Raw genomic sequence first — 16,804 nt, 5'->3', positions numbered from 1 at the left:
CAGCCCGCCAAGGAGGTCGCCGTTTTGCCTGCCAACTAAGCGCACGTTGCTAAGGCACACGCGATAGGCGCACGTTGTTAGCGCACACGATAGGCGCACGTTGACTACGCGCATATTTATAAGACGCCCGTTCATAGGCGCACTTGGTAAGGCACCCGTTTATAGGCGCACTTGGTAAGGCGCCTGTTTATAGGCGCACATTGTAAGACGCCCATTTATAGGTGCACATTGTAAGACGCCCGTTCTAGGCACTTGCTGTTAAGCGCACTTGTTAGGCGCACATCATTGGGCGACACCGCATTTCAGGCAAATGGAACATAAGAGAGCCCAGGCGTCCGCAGAGCCGGTACCTCCAGAATCAGGCATGAAAGCTCTAAGCCTCTGCTCAGCATGCAACATCAGAGCCACACAGAGCGAGGAAGCAGACTCACTGTGTGCCCAATGTGAGGAGGCCATGGGAGTTCCAGGACAGGACCGGTCCCAGCCCAGCGGTTCCTCAGGGAACACTCCGGACTTAGCAGGCCGCGGTGAGCAGCCAGGGAACCCGAGAGACCTGGTGCCCCTACGGCCAGATCCGGCTTCGCTTTCCTGGGTGGAATTATTCAAGGGGATTCACGCCTTTGTCCAGATGCAGTCTGCTCCTCGAATGGGTCTTTCCGTCCCGGTTGATCCGGCTCCTGGACCCTCGAGACCTAGGCGCGGCCACTCGCCACCGACAGCCCCGATTATGGGGATTCGGATTGCTCCAAGGAAAATGAGGAGCCCTCTGAGGAGGGTGAACTTCCCTCGGAGATGGAGCCATATCGGACCATGAGGCGCTTCTTTCGGAAAGAGGATCTTTCAGGCCTGGTCTCACAATGCCTATCGGAACTGGCCATTCCGGGCCAGGACACCCCAGGGGACCCTAAAATGAACCCCCTGTTAGAGGGCCTGCGCCAAACGACTCACCATTTACCCCTCCTACATGCAGCGCAGCAGCTAATCGATCTGGAATGGAAGGCACCGGAGGCCTCATTCAAAGGGGGTCGGGCCTTGGCAGGCATGTACCCTCTGGATCCAGCGTCCAGGGAGCTGCTGGCGTGCCCCAAGGTAGACGCCATAATTAACGCAATTGTGAAGCGCACCACCATTCCGGTTGACGGGGGAGCGGCCCTCAAGGACGCACATGACCGGCGCATGGACACCATTCTGAAACAAGCCTTTGAGGTAGCAGCCATGTCCCTACGAATCGCGACCTGCTGCACCATGGTGACGCGTTCCTGTTTATCGCAAGCTAGAAACAACACCCCGGGAGAAGGCATGGAATCAGCTCTTGCATTCCTCACTGACGCAGCCTCCTTCCTCATCTGTACGGTAGCCAAGGGAGTGTCATCCTCAGTGGCAGCCAGGAGACAGCTCTGGCTACGTAATTGGGCGGCCGACTCTTCCTCCAAGACACGACTCACAAGAATGCCCTTTAAGGGTTCCCTACTGTTCGGCAGCGATCTCGAGAACTGGGCTACTAAATGGGGTGCCTCTCCATTACCCCGTCTACCAGAAGACAGGTCAAGGAGGAGCCAGCGTTCTTTTTTCTAGACCATCCAGAGGTAGAAACTCTCAGCGCTTCAACCCTTACAGGGCTCGCTACCAAGCACCTCGTTCTCAGGCCAGGAACCAGCCCTTTCGAGCTAAGCACAGCAAGAGGAGAAGCAAATCTCCAGGACATCTCCGCCATCCACATCGCCGGGAAGGACAACACCACGGCAGACTTACTCAGCAGAGAAAGCCTAAACCCGGGGGAATGGCAGCTGTCGCCCACAGCTTTTCAGATAATTGTGGATCAATGGGGGACGCCAGCCATGGACCTATTAGCGGACAGGTCCAACGCTCAAGTTCCCAGATATTTCAGCCGCAGGCGGGATCCTCGAGCCCAGGGGATCGATGCCCTGGTACAGCCGTGGCCTCAGGGGATCCTGCTATACGCCTTTCCTCCATGGCGCCTGCTGGGCGCCATTGTACACAAGATTCAGCGGCACCGAGGCCTGGTTCTTCTAGTGGCCCCGGACTGGCCAAGAAGACCCTGGTTCGCAGACATGAGAAGACTACTGGCAGGGAACCCTCTACCTCTGCCTCCATACAGGGACCTGCTACGGCAAGGCCCCATCCTCCACGAGGATCCGGCTCAATTCTCTCTTACGGTCTGGCCATTGAGAGGGCTAGACTGAAGAAAAGAGGATACTCGGAGCCGGTAATAGATACACTTCTCCGAGCACGTAAGTTCTCCACATCACTGACATATATCAGGATCTGGAGAGTTTTTGAAGCCTGGTGCGATTCTCACAGCACCAATTCACATGCCGCTAAGATTCCTATCATTTTGGACTTCCTACAAGATGGACTTCAGAAGGGTCTGTCCCTCAGCTCCATCAAGGTTCAGGTAGCAGCGCTGCTTGCTATGGCCCCAGGAGTGACGGCAACACCATTGCCAAACACCCAGACGTTTCACGTTTCGTGAAAGGAGTCAAACACATTCGCCCGCCACTGAAGTGGCCAGTGCCCCTGTGGAACCTCAACCTAGTATTGGAATTTCTAGCGGGATCCGCCTTCAGGCCCCTTCGAGGCCTGTCTCTCCATTTGTTAACCTTGAAGATGGTATTCTTGCTGGCTGTGTGTTCAGCACGCCGCATCTCAGAGCTACAAGCACTATCCTGCCGTTATCCATTTCTCAGAATCACTCCAGAGGCTATCCATCTTCGCACAGTTCCATCCTTTTTACCCAAAGTGGTCTCACACTTTCACCTCAACCAAACCATATCCTTGCCTACCACGAAAGGTTTGAAGAAGTCGGAAGAAGGTCGAATGCTACGCCTTCTCGACATCGGCAGACTGCTGTCCAGATACCTGGAAATGTCAGAAGCAGTACGAAAGACGGACCACCTGTTCGTCCTGCACAGCGGGAAGAAGCAAGGGGAAGCGGCCTCACGGCCAACCATCACCCGCTGGATTAAAGAAGTTATCAAGGCAGCCTACGTAGAGGCAGGAAAACCACCGCCTCTACAGGTCAAGGCTCATTCTACCAGAGCACAATCAGCCTCTTGGGCAGAAACTAAGCTGCTGTCGCCTGCGGAGATATGTAAAGCGGCGACGTGGTCCTCCCTCCATACCTTCTCCAGATTCTACCGTCTGGACGTCCAGGCCCGGGAGGAGACAGCATTTGTGAGGGCAATCCTAAACGGTCCTCGGGCAGCCTCCCGCCCAGTCCGGGAGTAGCTTTTGTACATCCCATTTGTTTTGAGTCCATCTGCTACACGCTAGGAAATGTTGCGATTACTTAACTGATAATCTCCTTTTCCTTAGTGTCGGCAGATGGACTCAGCATCCCGCCCGGCTGCCGGTATACATGGGGATTCGGCAACTCACGGTAAGCCGTGTTTTCTTATAGAGGGCATCCACCCTGCCGGGTGTCGACGCCTTCCGGCTGAGTACACTGGCGGTCTCCAGCTGCCATCAATTGGTCAGGGTAATCCTGTTGATTAATCGATCGGTCAGTCACACAAATATCCATAAAAGCTTTGCAAGAAAGATTACTGATTTGCTACACTTCCTGTGGGGGTATATGTACCCGTGCTGACGTCAGATCCGTCTCCAACTGCTAGCACGAGCACACTATACCCATTTGTTTTGAGTCCATCTGCATACACTAAAGAAAAGGAGATTATCAGGTAAGTAATCTCAACATTTATCAGTAGTTTTAAAATATTCTTTTATTAGTATGGTTTTACTATTATAATTGATGCTTTATGTTTCTTGATTTTATTTGTTTTATGAGGAATGGTGGTTATGTTTTTCCATTGTTAATACACAGAGTCTGGCTTCTTTGGGATTTCCATTTCAGTTTTTGTCTAATTTGTGCTCCCTTATTTTGTATTTGGTGAGGGTCTGTCTCTGCTCCGTGTGTGTGACCATGATGAGAGATTCTGCTAGCATAGGGATCTATAGCAATCTTGTTTGTTTTGTTTCCTCAGTAGGTGGTGTATTGGTATTCTAGGACCCAGTGTAATATTTACCCTTGCTTTTTCACAGGTAGGGTTATTGTTGTTTGAGTCCTTGGTGTTATTACTGTTATGTTACAATGGGATTGCAGTATAGATTTTGAGTGTCTTTTTTTGTGGGGTTTTGTGTTAGTTCACAATGTGCCTGGCAGTGGAAGGTGTTTGTGCTGCTGTTACTGTGAGGTGACACCAGAATTTGAAAATATCTTTTAGTATGATGAGCTGTAAAGGAAACATCCAAGCTCCATTGTTTGGGGGAATTTCAGTGGATGCACAGAGCCATATAGAATTAGTTGAATGAGGCTATCAAATAATTTTATAGTGTGAAACTGGCCAACTTTTTAAAATTACGCAGAAGACCCTTTGGACTTTTTTATTAACACCAAATATTCAAAAGCTGAGTTCATCCCATCAAGCTCATATATCTCATTAAAGAGGTAAATTGAATAACACAATAACTTTGTTTTATTATTGTTACTCATAAATTATAACAACATTAATCTTGGAATATTATATATTTTTAATATAAATGAAAGGTTTTCACAAGATAGGTTGTGTCGTGAAACATTTTATTATGTATATATTTAAGGAAACATACATAAATTGTCGAAAACATTTTGTTCGTTTATCCTTTAACCTCTGGTTTGCTAGTAGACTGAATTACTGTGTCACAAAATTATGTTGTCTACAAAGTGTGTCAGCAACCTGAAAAGTTTGGAAAGCTCTGCACTTCCTTGATGTTGCTGCGTCTGGGACAGTGTGGTGGGAAGCACAGTCCTGAAACAAGCTGTATTATTATAGTTGCCCATCCACGGGGGAGCCTGGGTTGTGAAACATTACCAAAACAAAATTTTTTAAAAAAGCAACAAGAGCTCATGCAAATATAACTTTTACAGCAACCCTCAGCTTGGGACTCCTCATGGAGCATGGCTAATTCAGCTTGCTTATCAATGAACAAAAGCAAGTTTTGCCTACTGTAAACAGTGTTTTCTGTAGATAGCTGGATGAATTAGCCATACGAAAACTGCCCTCCTTCCTGGACAGCAACTTAGACTAAGAATTCAGCCAGCTTTGTTATGGACTGAAGAGAGTTCTGGACCAGTCTTTTGCACTGGAAGTCCCGAGCATGCTCAGTACACAAAAAATGTTAACTGGTTTGAGACACAAAGCCACAATGTGCTGCCTGATGACATCACCCATGGAGCATGGTTAATTCATCCTGCTATCTACGGAAAACACCATTTATGGTAAGCAAAACTTGCTTTTCCATGCATTCTAAGAGGCTTATGTGGTAGGCCAAAATAGAAATGTCCATATGAGAAATCTGATAGCCATGACATTCTTCAGGAGTTTATCCTAACTTCCTATCTACTTATTCTATATGTAACTCCTTCACTCTCAGCACTAATTAAATCAAGATAAAGAACAAAGCATGGGTGTAAATTTGTTAGATTTGCACTTCATGAATATGCACGTTTTTTAGCAAGTGGATTCTGGGATTGCATTATGGTAATACTAGTTTTAATAGTTTTTTCTGGGGTGATAACAGATTTTCTTGTACATCAATGTTTCTCCATTGGCTAGGAGTACCCACTAGCCAATCTGGTTTTCAGAAAGAATATGCGTGAGATAGATTTATATGCACTGCCTCCACTTTATGCAAATCTGTGTTGTGTATTTATTGTAGATATTCTGAAAAATAGAGTAGCTAGGGAATAGTTACAAGACTGACTTAGGCTACTGAGAACAGTGTTTCTTTACTTTTTAAATATATACAGCTAAAGCTAAGAAACTTAAAATGAATAACTAATATTATTGTTCATTCTTTTCCAGATGAATTCCTTCAGACCTTGGCTATCAAAGGAAGATGAGAAGGTGTGTATTACTATTCTTTTATAAAGCAAAGAAACTGAGTTTTGGATTTTATTGATGCCTATACTGACGCTTCTTACTTACGGGCCGATACAGTAAAAGTTGCGGGAGAGCGGGCGAACAGGCCACTCTCCTATGCGTGCGATTCTGTATTCAAATGAGGGCCCGCGGCAAAAAGAGGCGCTAGGGACACTAGCGCGTCCCTAGCGCCTCTTTTTGGACAGGAGCGGCGGCTGTCAGCAGGTTTGACAGCCGACACTCAATTTTGCCGGCGTCGGTTCTCAAACCCACTGACAGCCATGGGTTTGGAAACTGGACGCTGGCAAAATTGAGTGTCCGGTTTTCAAGCCACGGGCCGATTTCAAATTTTTTTTTTTAACTTTTGGGACCTCCGACTTAATATCGCCATGATATTAAGTCGGAGGGTGCATAGAAAAGCAGTTTTTACTGCTTTTCTGTGCCCTTTCCTGGTGCCCGGAGAAATTAATGCCTACCTTTGGGTAGGCGCTAATTTCTGAAAGTAAAATGTGCGGCTTGGCTGCACATTTTGCTTTCTGAATCGCGCGGGAATACCTAATAGGGCCATCAACATGCATTTGCATGTTACGGGTGCTATTAGGTTTGGGGGGGTTGGACGCGCGTTTTCGACGCGCTATTACCCCTTACTGAATAAGGGGTAAAGCTAGTGCGTCGAAAACGCGCATCCAATCGCGGGTTAACAGTGCACTTCGCCGGATCGGCCTGTATCTTCCTGCTTTTTGTAGTAAGCTTGTATTGAAGCAATGGATTTTATAGAATAAGACTTATGCCACCAAATGCCCATTTGTTTTCCAGTACCTCTTACATAATCTAAATGGAAAAAGAATTATCAATCTCAGATTGTATGTGCATTGTAGTTTATTATTTGTAGATTAATGCGTTTTGGGGCCAATGTAATAAAATGGCATAATGTGCATTGATGGCAACTTTAAAACGAGAACGTGTGCACCCACATATACATGAAAGTGGGTGTGAGCCACATATGCTGGAATTTTAATTTGTCTGTTCAAGTGTGCGCATATAATTTAAGATACATCTAACTCACATATGTGTGCTCCTAATTTTAAGTGATTACGCGAGGAAATGGTATTCATGTATCTTTTCTTAGGACTTGTCGGCTTTTACACGTGCAACACATTTTAAAACATGCGTGCATGAAGGAAATATCCAGTTTGACAATTTAGTCTACCAGTTTGCTCTGTCTACCGCTACATCATCGAGGCCCCTCTCGTTCTTCAGCTTGCTTACCCAGAACCCTCAACCAGTCAATTCTGGCTATAAAATGTTTTATTTCCGACTTACACTTGAACAAGGGCAGAAGTAAATCTTGCGTAGAAAGCAGCTCGACATGCTCTGCTTTCGACAGTTTTAAAATCGGCGAACACCCCTGACACCCCTCCAATCTGCTCCTTTTTATTGCGCATTCTGTTTTGTGCACACACATATACACGCATAATTTGCTGGTTTTAAAATATGAGTTGATCGTGCTTGGCTCATACTCTTGTATACATGAGCCTTTTAATGTGAACAACTCTTTTCAAATCCACCCCTTTATTTGTAGTACGCATTTTTTAAACTATTGCTAAAATTTTACTTTATTTTCAGTGTAGTAAGGTAACGTATAGCATACAGAAATAAAGTGAGCTAATTGGCAGAAGTGCACTAAAACGGTAGTAAAGTTAACTTGTGCACTACAATTGGAACAAACATTTTTTAAAAAGCATAAAAAGTTCCCTATGATGTGCTGCCTTCTATTGGCTGGAAAAGTTGAGGAACAACATGTTGTGTTGCATGTGTTTGTTCTCTTTCATTCTTGCTTTCTGGACACCCCATCTCAGAACAGTATGAATACCAACTACCTGCTGGAACAGTTTCAGTGCTGTGTAATGAAGAGGCACTATGGACTAAACACTGGAGTTTATTGTGTTTTTTGTAAGAAGACGCTTGATTTTTGGTTTGTGATTTCCTCATGGTGTGTCCTTTCTAATAGTTTTAACCCTTTTGTTTCTCAATCTTTTGTCTTCTATTTGTGTTTTGGAATGAATCTGTAGATAAAAGTGCTTGGTTTGTGATTGTCGGCATTTTTTGCCTTGCATAAGTTTTATGTTTAGATTCCTAAAAGAGGAGAGGTTGTGTGGGCCTAGTATGGGAATGAAGTGTGGAAGAGGAGGTATGAGTTGAGGAGCAAATGGGCATTGGCAGGAGGGTGAAAGAGCTAGAGAAGTTAGGAGTATGGAGCTTGAAAGGGAAGAGAGTATCCGGGGGTAAGGTGGGGAGGGAGGGAAGGGAGAATAAGATGGTGTGGGAAGTAGAGGTATGAGTTGGCAATAGGAGATCAGGGAAGGAAGAGAAGCAGGTGGAAGGCAGAGTAAACAATGAGAAGTTAGAAGGGGGAAAAGAAGGTGAGTGGAAGTGGCAAAACAGAAAGAAGGGCAGGGAGACAGGAAGCTGGGAGTGGGTGATGTGATCAGGCAGGGAGGTACCCACAACAGCAGACTGAGGTAGGCAGTGATGAGCAGCCAGGGGTCCCGACAGCAGTCAGTTTGTGGAGGAGAAGCAGATCTGTGATATGCCCTTCACAGCTAAAGAAAAGGATCTACTGATCAGGAGAATCTGTAAGTAGTACCACTGTTTATATGGCAAGAAGATTTCATCTGAGACCAAGAACAAGATCTAAGAGAGTATCCAGTTGGTTGTCAGCAATTTGGAAATTTGCAAGGGTTTCCTTAGATTCAGAATCACTTCAGAGATGACTGCCTGAAGGTGAAGGCTTAGATGATGGAAACTGAGAGATCTCAGCAACAGACTGGTGGAGGGAGTAGGGTGGTCACAGGGCTCATAAATACATGTATATGAGAGAAACCATTGTCTGTTAAAGATGTCGAAATTCTCTTTGACTTAGGAATACAGAGAAGAATTTAATGACTTACATAAGGATTTTGACATAACTGTTTAATTAGTGCATTACATTATTAAAATATTGGCCAAGGGAAACAAAAATAGGATATACCACTTGTGTCCTAAATGCATTACCAATAAAAAAGATAGAATTTTTAATAAAAATTATGTAAGCCAAAGGAAAAAAAGAATGAATAGTACACTAAATATATTCAACAGTTTGAAAATTTAACAAAATAAGATCCACAATCTTACAGCCGCCGGCTGCGGCAGTTCGCGACCGGGACCGGCCACTCACCTGCGGCGTCGGGCCCTTCCTGGGACGGCTGCAGGAGCCGGCAGCCGTCGTTTAGATTTCTTCGTGGCATGCCGAATCCAAGATGGCCGCCGTTCAGCTGACTCCACCCCCGCCGGGCCGCTGATGTGATTTAAAGGAGCCATGACAGGAAATGGTCATGGTTCCTCTTCCGGACTGTTTCCTGGTGCCCTGTATTTAAGGCAAGGTCTGCTTCTCAGACCTTTCCTTGGTATCTTGACTCTTGGTCCTGTGCCTTGAGTTCTCGGTCCGTAGCCTGTTCGTCTGGTTCCTGTTCGTCTTGGTCCTTGTTCCTGGTTTCTCCTCGTTGGACAGATTTCTTCTGGCTTCGACTCCTGGACCGGCTTCTGACCATTCTCTGGCTCTGACCCCTGGACCGGCTTCTGACCATTCTCTGGCTCTGACCCCTGGACCGGCTTCTGACCATTCTCTGGCTCCGACCCCTGGACCGGCTTCCGACCAGTCTTCTGGCTTAGTCCCTCGGACCGACTTCGGACCCTTCTCCAAAGAGCTACACTTGAATCTACTTCGACCTGCTGGAGGCGCCAGCCATCTGGACTACACGACCTGCAGGAGGTGCCTGCATCCAGATCTTCTTTGGTCTCCCGGGAGTCTCCTAAGTCCCAGCGGCCGGGTTCCTATGGGCTCCTCCTGGAGGAATCACGAGCTTCCAGGGTGAAGTCTTCATTTCCACGTCTACATCACCAGGCCTCACCTTCCGACGGTCGGGACCTAGAGAGTTTACTCTCCTAGGTAGCGCTGACTCTACCTCGGACCTAGGGTTCACTGCCAGATCCATAACACAATCCTCCAAAATCATGATGACTCCTGTTTGAGGCAGCCCCAGAAAGATGCTTTTTTACAAAGGAAAAAAAAATTGTTTGCTAGGGTACCAAATAAATTAAAGTTAATGTTTTATTGAGCTTTGGATAAAGTGAATAGATTGTGCACTGGAAAATTAGCCTATTGTAAGCCTTCTGACAGTAGCATCAGCAGTTTCAGCAGGGGGGCATGGAAAATCTTCTTCCACATCAGCTGATATATTCTTCAAGGACAGCATACATTGTTCAGCTACAACACAACAGTGTCTGCTACCATCTCTGATGCATACATCAAGGCACTACCAGTATGATCTAAGTGCCAGAACCAACTTTTCAACAATCAAATATTTATTTGAACACTGTGTCAGTTTGTGAATCTTGTTGAATCTGCTTCATTTTTTTAAAGGGGTTAATAAACATGTGGATAAAGGTGAACCATTAGATGTAGTGTATTTGGATTTTCAGAAGGCGTTTGTCAAAGTCCCTCGAGAGGCTTCTAAGAAAACTAAAAAGTCATGAGATAGGAGGTGATGTGCTTTCATAGATTACAAACTGGTTAAAAGATAGGAAACATAGAGTAGGATTAAATGGTCAATTTTCTCAGTGGAAAAGGATAAACAGTGGAGTACTTCAGAGATCTGTACTTGGACCGGTGCTTTTCAATATATTTATAAATCATCTGGAAAGGAATACGACGAGTGAAGTAATCAGATTTGCAGTTGATACAAAATTATTCAGAGTCATTAAATCACAAACAGATTGTGATAAATTGCAGGAGGACCTTGCGATGTTGGAAGATTGGGCATCCAAATAGATGAAATTTAATGTGGACAAGTGCAGGTATTGCATATAGGAAAAATAACCCATGCTCTAGTTACACGATGATAAGTTCCATATTAGGAGTTACCACCCAGGAAAAAAATCTAGGCATCATAGTATATAATACATTGAAATTTTTAGGTCAGTATGCTGCAGCAGTCAAAAAAGCGAACCGAATGTTAGGAATTATTAGGAAGGGAATGGTGAATAAAACAGAAAATGTCATAATGCCTCTGTATTGCTCCATGGTGAGACTGCACCTTGAGTACTGTGTACAGTTCTGGTCACCACATCTCAAAAAAGATATAGTTGCACTGGAGAAGGTACAGAGAAGGGCGACCAAAATGATAAAGGGGTTGGATCAGCTCCCTTATGAGGAAAGTCTAAAGAGGTTAGGGCTGTTCAGCTTGGAGAAGAGCAGCTGAGGGAGGATATGATAGATGTCTTTAAAGTCATGAGAGGTTTAGAATGGGTAGATGCAAATCAGTTATTTATACTTTCGGATAATAGAAGAACTAGGAGGAATTCCATGAAGTTAGCAAGTAGTACATTTAAAACTAATTGGAGAAAATTATTTTTCATTTAATGCACTATTAAGTTCTGGAATTTGTTGCCAGAGAATGTGATTAGTGTAGTTAGTGTAGCTGGGTTTAAATACGGTTTAGATAAGTTCTTGGAGGAGAAGTCCATTAACTGCTATTAATCAAATTGACTTAGGGAATGTCCTCTGTTACTGGCATCAGTAACCTGGGATGATCTTAGTATTTGGGTACTTACCAGGTTCTTATAACCTGGTTTGGCCACTGTTGGAAACAGGATGCTGAGCTTGATGGACCCTTGGTATGACCCAGTATGGCAATTTCTTATGTTCTTATGTCCTTTCTGGTGTTGATTGTGGTGCCACTATTCGGATCAAAATTCATGGCATACAGCCATAGCCTGCATCTCCTAAAATAGTAAAGCCTACCCCTTTATACAGTTTTCAATGGATGCTGTGTCATAGGCTGCAGGAGAAAAATTCTTCTGATTGCAAGCCTCACAGAACGTTTATAGTCTGATAACTTGCTACTTATAGCACTTTGAAATTAAAAAAAAAAAAAAAAGTGAAGGGGTTTATGGCTCGCTTTCCTCCAACCACCCCATGAGTTATCTGTCTAAATAGCTTTTGAATATTGACCTCTTAGCTTTTGACAGCTAGAAATCATAAATCAATTCCATATAAGGTGGGAGAGCTAAGCACTCCCCTATTTTTTTTTATTAATGATGTACCAGAAGTTTGTGTTATACTTTATTCTCACAGGACAAGCAGGATGGTAGTCTTCACATATGGGTGACATCACAAGATGGAGACCAATCACGGAACACTTCTGTCAAAGTTTCCAGAACTTTGACTGGCCCCTACTGGGCATGCCCAGCATGGCACTAACCCTGCAGCCAGCAGGGGTCTCCCTTCAGTCTTCTTTTTTCTGTGCAGCAGTAGCCACGCTGTTAAGGAGCTCTGCAGAGATTCCGGACAGGAATTTTCCTCATGGAATTACTAAAATTTAATTTACCCCACAGGGGCCCCTCCTTCAACTTTTTCAAGCCGCGGTACTCCGGTAAGTTTTTTTACCCTTTTTCAGTTGATTGCCGTCGAGTTTGGCCCTCGCGGCCTACTGGCTGTTGACAGTACCGCGGCTCAATTTTTTCATGGCCATGGCGTCGGGGTTCCGCTGGTGCCTGGACTGTAATCGCACCATGTCCATCACAGACCCTCACAAAGTCTGTGTAATGTGTCTCGGATGTGAGCACGATGTCCTAACCTGCATCAAATGTGCCCTCATGACACCAAAAGGTCCCAAGGCTAGAATGGAGAAGATGGAACTTCTCTTCCGTGCTCAAACCCTGACGCCGTCTATTGCATCGACGTCATCAGACCCGGCACCGTCAACTTTGCGCCAGCATCGACCTCCGGCCGGTGTCCGTCCGGCATCGACGAATTCTCGGCCTTTGACACCCTCTACTCCCCTTCAGGATCGAGGGGATCGTAGAGATACACATCGCCACCGGCATTGAAAGTCTTGGACCATCGAGGGAGCGAAATCATCGACCTCGCCATCGTCCAAGCCACTGTCGAAGAAACCCCGTCCAGAAAAGGCACAGACCTTTTCGGCGACCGGGTCACCGAGGCAACCCTCATCCAACAGGGTATCGGGAGCCGCGACTCCTCCTTTAACGTTGATCCCTCCGGCTATGCCTCTGCTTCCTCCTTCTGTTCCGGAGCCGGGGCTGCTTGCTCCAGGTCTCCAAGAAGAACTGGACTGGATGGTTCAGGAGGCCATCGACAAGGCGATGCATTGACTCCAGGTTCCTCCGGCACCAAAACCAGTACCAATTGCGGAACCGACCACCGACCCGATTCCAGCAGCGTTGGCACCGCTGCTCTCGAGGATGGAAGCACTCATGGCCGCTTTTCCACCGATGAACCCTGGGTCACCGAAGATTTCGGTACCCTCCCCGCTTGCTTTGTCATCGGGAGGAGAAACACTGTTCCACATCCCTCCATCGGGAGTTCTGCCGATGCCTCAACCATCGATGCCGATACATCTATCGGCACCACCGAGCCATCCCTCAATGCCTGCGCCGGTGCCTTTGATGCCTTCATTGGTGCCTCCAGTTATTCCTTCGAGTCCTTCGGAGCCTCGACCAGGACCTTCAAGGATCCTACTGCCCCGTCCTCCTTTAGCCCCTAGAGGAGCAGGTGCTGATCCCTACGACACCTGGACTGTTGATTCTTCACCAGACACCGATGATTTGCCTTCACCACCTTCACCTACTGAAAGCAGAAAGTGTTCTCCTCCAGAGGACCTTTCCTTTATAAATTATGTGAAGGATATGTCTGAATTGGTTCCCTTCCAATTGCAGACTGAACAAGATGACAGGCACCACGAGTCTTCACAAAATGCCTTGTCGTAGTTGCAGCCTTCCTCAGGACTCAAGGTATTCACGTCTACCCCATCTAGACGATTGGTTAATCAGGGCTCCCACTCAGCAAGCTGCTGTGTCGTCCCTGCATCTTACTTTACAAACTCTAATTTCACTCAGATTTCTCGTCATCTACGACAAATCCTACTTATTCCCATCTCAAACCTTATTGTTCATTGGGGTAGACTTGGACACCTTGCAGGCAAAGGTTTTTCTGCCTCAACAGCGAGCTCTCACTCTCGTGTCTCTTGCACACCAGCTGCAGTCTCAGCACTCCACAACTGCACACAGCTTTCTCATCCTCCTAGGACACATAGCGTCCTCAGTTCAGGTCACCCCAATGGCCTGCATGGCCATGAGAGTCATGCAGTGGACTCTAAGGTCACAGTGAACTCAATCCATTCAGCCCCTGTTGACCATTGTCCACGTAACCGACTCACTCCGTCAGTCTCTCACCTGGTGGAGAAATCAGGTCAACTTCCTCCAAGACTTGCCCTTCCAGGCTCCAAACCCTCAAATAACTCTCACCACCGATGCTTCCAACCTCGGCTGGGGAACCCACGTGGCCGATCGGCAGACACAAGGATCTTGGTCTCCAGAGGAAGCCAAACACCAAATAAATTTCCTGGAGCTGCGAGCAATCAGATATGCTCTCAGGGTATTTCAGGATCGCCTCTCCAATCGAGTCATCTGATCCAGAAGGTCAGCCAGGTGGCCATGTGGTACATAAGAAACAGGTAGGGACGGGCTCCTACCTTCTGTGTCAGGAAGCTGCACAGATATGGGTGGAGGCCCTCTCCCACTCGATGTCCCTCAGGGCCACCTACTTGCCGGGAGTGAACAATGTGTTGGCAGACAACTCAGTCGCACCTTTCAACCGCACGAGTGGTCTCTCAACCCCTCAGTAGCGAACTCGATCTTCCACCAATGGGATTATCCTAAAATAGACCTCTTTGCGCCACCTCAAAATCGCAAAGTAGACAAATTCTGCTCTCTCACTCGTCAGCCAAGAGGTGCGTTCTCCCTATCATGGGCAACCGGTCTCCTATATGCAATCCCTTCACTTCCACTTCTCTCGAAGACTCTCGTAAAATTACGTCAGGACAAGGGAACCACGATCTTGATAGCACCCCACTGGCCGCGCCAAGTGTGGTTTCCAATACTTCAGGATCTCTCTATTCGCTGGCACATTCCCTTGGGAAAGGACCCGCTTCTAATCACTCAAAACGACGGATGCCTCCGCCACCCCAATCTTCAAGTCTTGTCCCTGACGGCATGGATGTTGTAAGGTTAATCCTTCAGCCACTTAACCTTTCTGAACCAATTTCCCGTGTCCTGATTGCTTCACAGAAGCACAATGACAAGAAAAGGCGTATGGTCAATCTACAATCCCTACAACTCTCTCAGAAATCCCTTGTGTATGTCCCATGCTGGCCTGTTTGTGGCACTCAAGGACTTGAGTTGGCCACCACTGCCCTAGGATGTGAGTGCTACCATTATGCACTTGGATTATAAATTACAAGCTTGAACAGGAAAAGGGCTGACAACAAGGTTTTGTTTGACTGTAGGCCCTGTCTGCCTTTTAGACCAAAAATCTGCAAATATGTATAGTTAGAAACTTTATAATAGATATCTTATATTCCTTTCTTACAATGCCTAGGTGTAAGGCATTGTCGCTCACCTTGTCGCTCTTGAGAGTGTGAGGGGTGTAGCTCACGAACCCCTTTCATTGCAGCCTCTGATATAGTGCTCAAGACCATCTGATCTGGTTGGGTGAAGGTTATCTGGCTGATGGGCCCCTCTGCCTTCATTCTTGCCTGTTTTTCTTGATGTCTCTAAGGTCTCGCCACATATGACTGTGGTCTTGCACACTTCTGTTAGCTTTCAGTTTTTAGTGGATTTTCTCCCAGGTCTGCTTTTTTAGGATCTCATTTTCTGGACCCCTTACCATATAGGATGTACTGGACTTTCATGACCTCCCTATCAAAAAAGTCCACCTCCTGTGGCTGGAAGTTAGGCTTCCTAAACAGGAGTCCCTTTCCTGCAGGCATGGTACAGTTAGAAAGATAGACTATAAGACCAGCCCTTATATACCCGCATTTGCAGACAAAGGTGATGTAAATATACAGCTGGGGGGGGGGGGAGCAGTTTTTACATACATAAAACATATGCATGTACTTTTATAAAATAGATGGCATTATTTGGCATGGAACCTGTAAACACATACATTTATATAGTGTACTTGCAGACAGTTCCTTTTCAGAAGTGGTATACACATATTATTTTTGTATATGTGTGTTTGTATAAAGGCAGTCAGTATGCAAAATATTAGGTGTAAGGAATCCAGGGTATGTGTGGATGATTATCTGAAATGTTTTCCTATCTTGTATAGGCTTTAGATTTATACCTCTATAGCTGATAATTAATCATAGACTGTTATGTCCTTCAGTCACCACAAGATACTCTTCTTTGTTACTACATGTATGGACCCCATGTATTAGAAGACATCTGGATGTTTGTTTCTATATGGTCTCCTTTGCTGTATCTACCCAGGAGTTTGTGACCGTGTCATCTGTTTGCTCTGTTGCTGCAGAACATATATCTTGCCTGTGTCACCTGGCCCTTCAACTTCATAGCGGTCCAATGCTCTCGATAACTCCACCCACCTAGTGACATCATTGATGGGCATCCAGTCAAAGTGCTGGATAGAAGCCAAAGAACAGCAGAAGCTGTTCCAGGAGTTTGTGACTGTGTCATATGTTTGCTTTGTTGCTATGGAACATCTGTCTAGACTGTGTCATCTGATCCTTCAGCTTCATAGCAGTCTGACGCTCTCAGTCGATAAGTCCACCCACCTGGTGACATAATTGATGGGCATTGTATGAAAGCAACAGATGGGCATCAAGGGCATACGCACTAGACATTCATGCACTTTGTTGCATACACAAAGGAGCTCCATCTTCCGTGATTTGTGAGATTCACGGGTTTTCTATTTTCTCCTAGGACAAGCAGGATGGTAGTCCTCACATGTGGGTGACCTCATC

General features: G+C 46.1%; 1 protein-coding gene across 14 annotated transcripts in view; it reads left to right on the top strand.

The window, feature by feature from the left end:
- PIP4P2 (phosphatidylinositol-4,5-bisphosphate 4-phosphatase 2) overlaps positions 1 to 16,804 on the top strand; it is a 569,842-nt gene that overhangs the window by 451,111 nt on the left and 101,927 nt on the right. For 11 of the 14 annotated variants that reach the window (XM_029591643.1, XM_029591647.1, XM_029591637.1 and 8 more), the window contains one exon: positions 5,865 to 5,906. In XM_029591643.1, coding sequence (XP_029447503.1) covers positions 5,865 to 5,902 — 38 coding nt within the window. In that variant the 3' untranslated portion in view covers positions 5,903 to 5,906. Of the gene's footprint in view, positions 1 to 5,864; positions 5,907 to 7,780; positions 7,890 to 16,804 lie in introns of those variants that run through there. The other 3 variants (XM_029591644.1, XM_029591648.1, XM_029591640.1) reach the window with 3 other exon arrangements.

Source organism: Rhinatrema bivittatum, chromosome 2 (assembly GCF_901001135.1).
Source record: "Rhinatrema bivittatum chromosome 2, aRhiBiv1.1, whole genome shotgun sequence".
Classification (NCBI taxonomy): domain Eukaryota; kingdom Metazoa; phylum Chordata; class Amphibia; order Gymnophiona; family Rhinatrematidae; genus Rhinatrema; species Rhinatrema bivittatum.
Note: the sequence above shows the minus strand (reverse complement) of the source record. Positions and strands in the feature narration are given on the sequence as shown.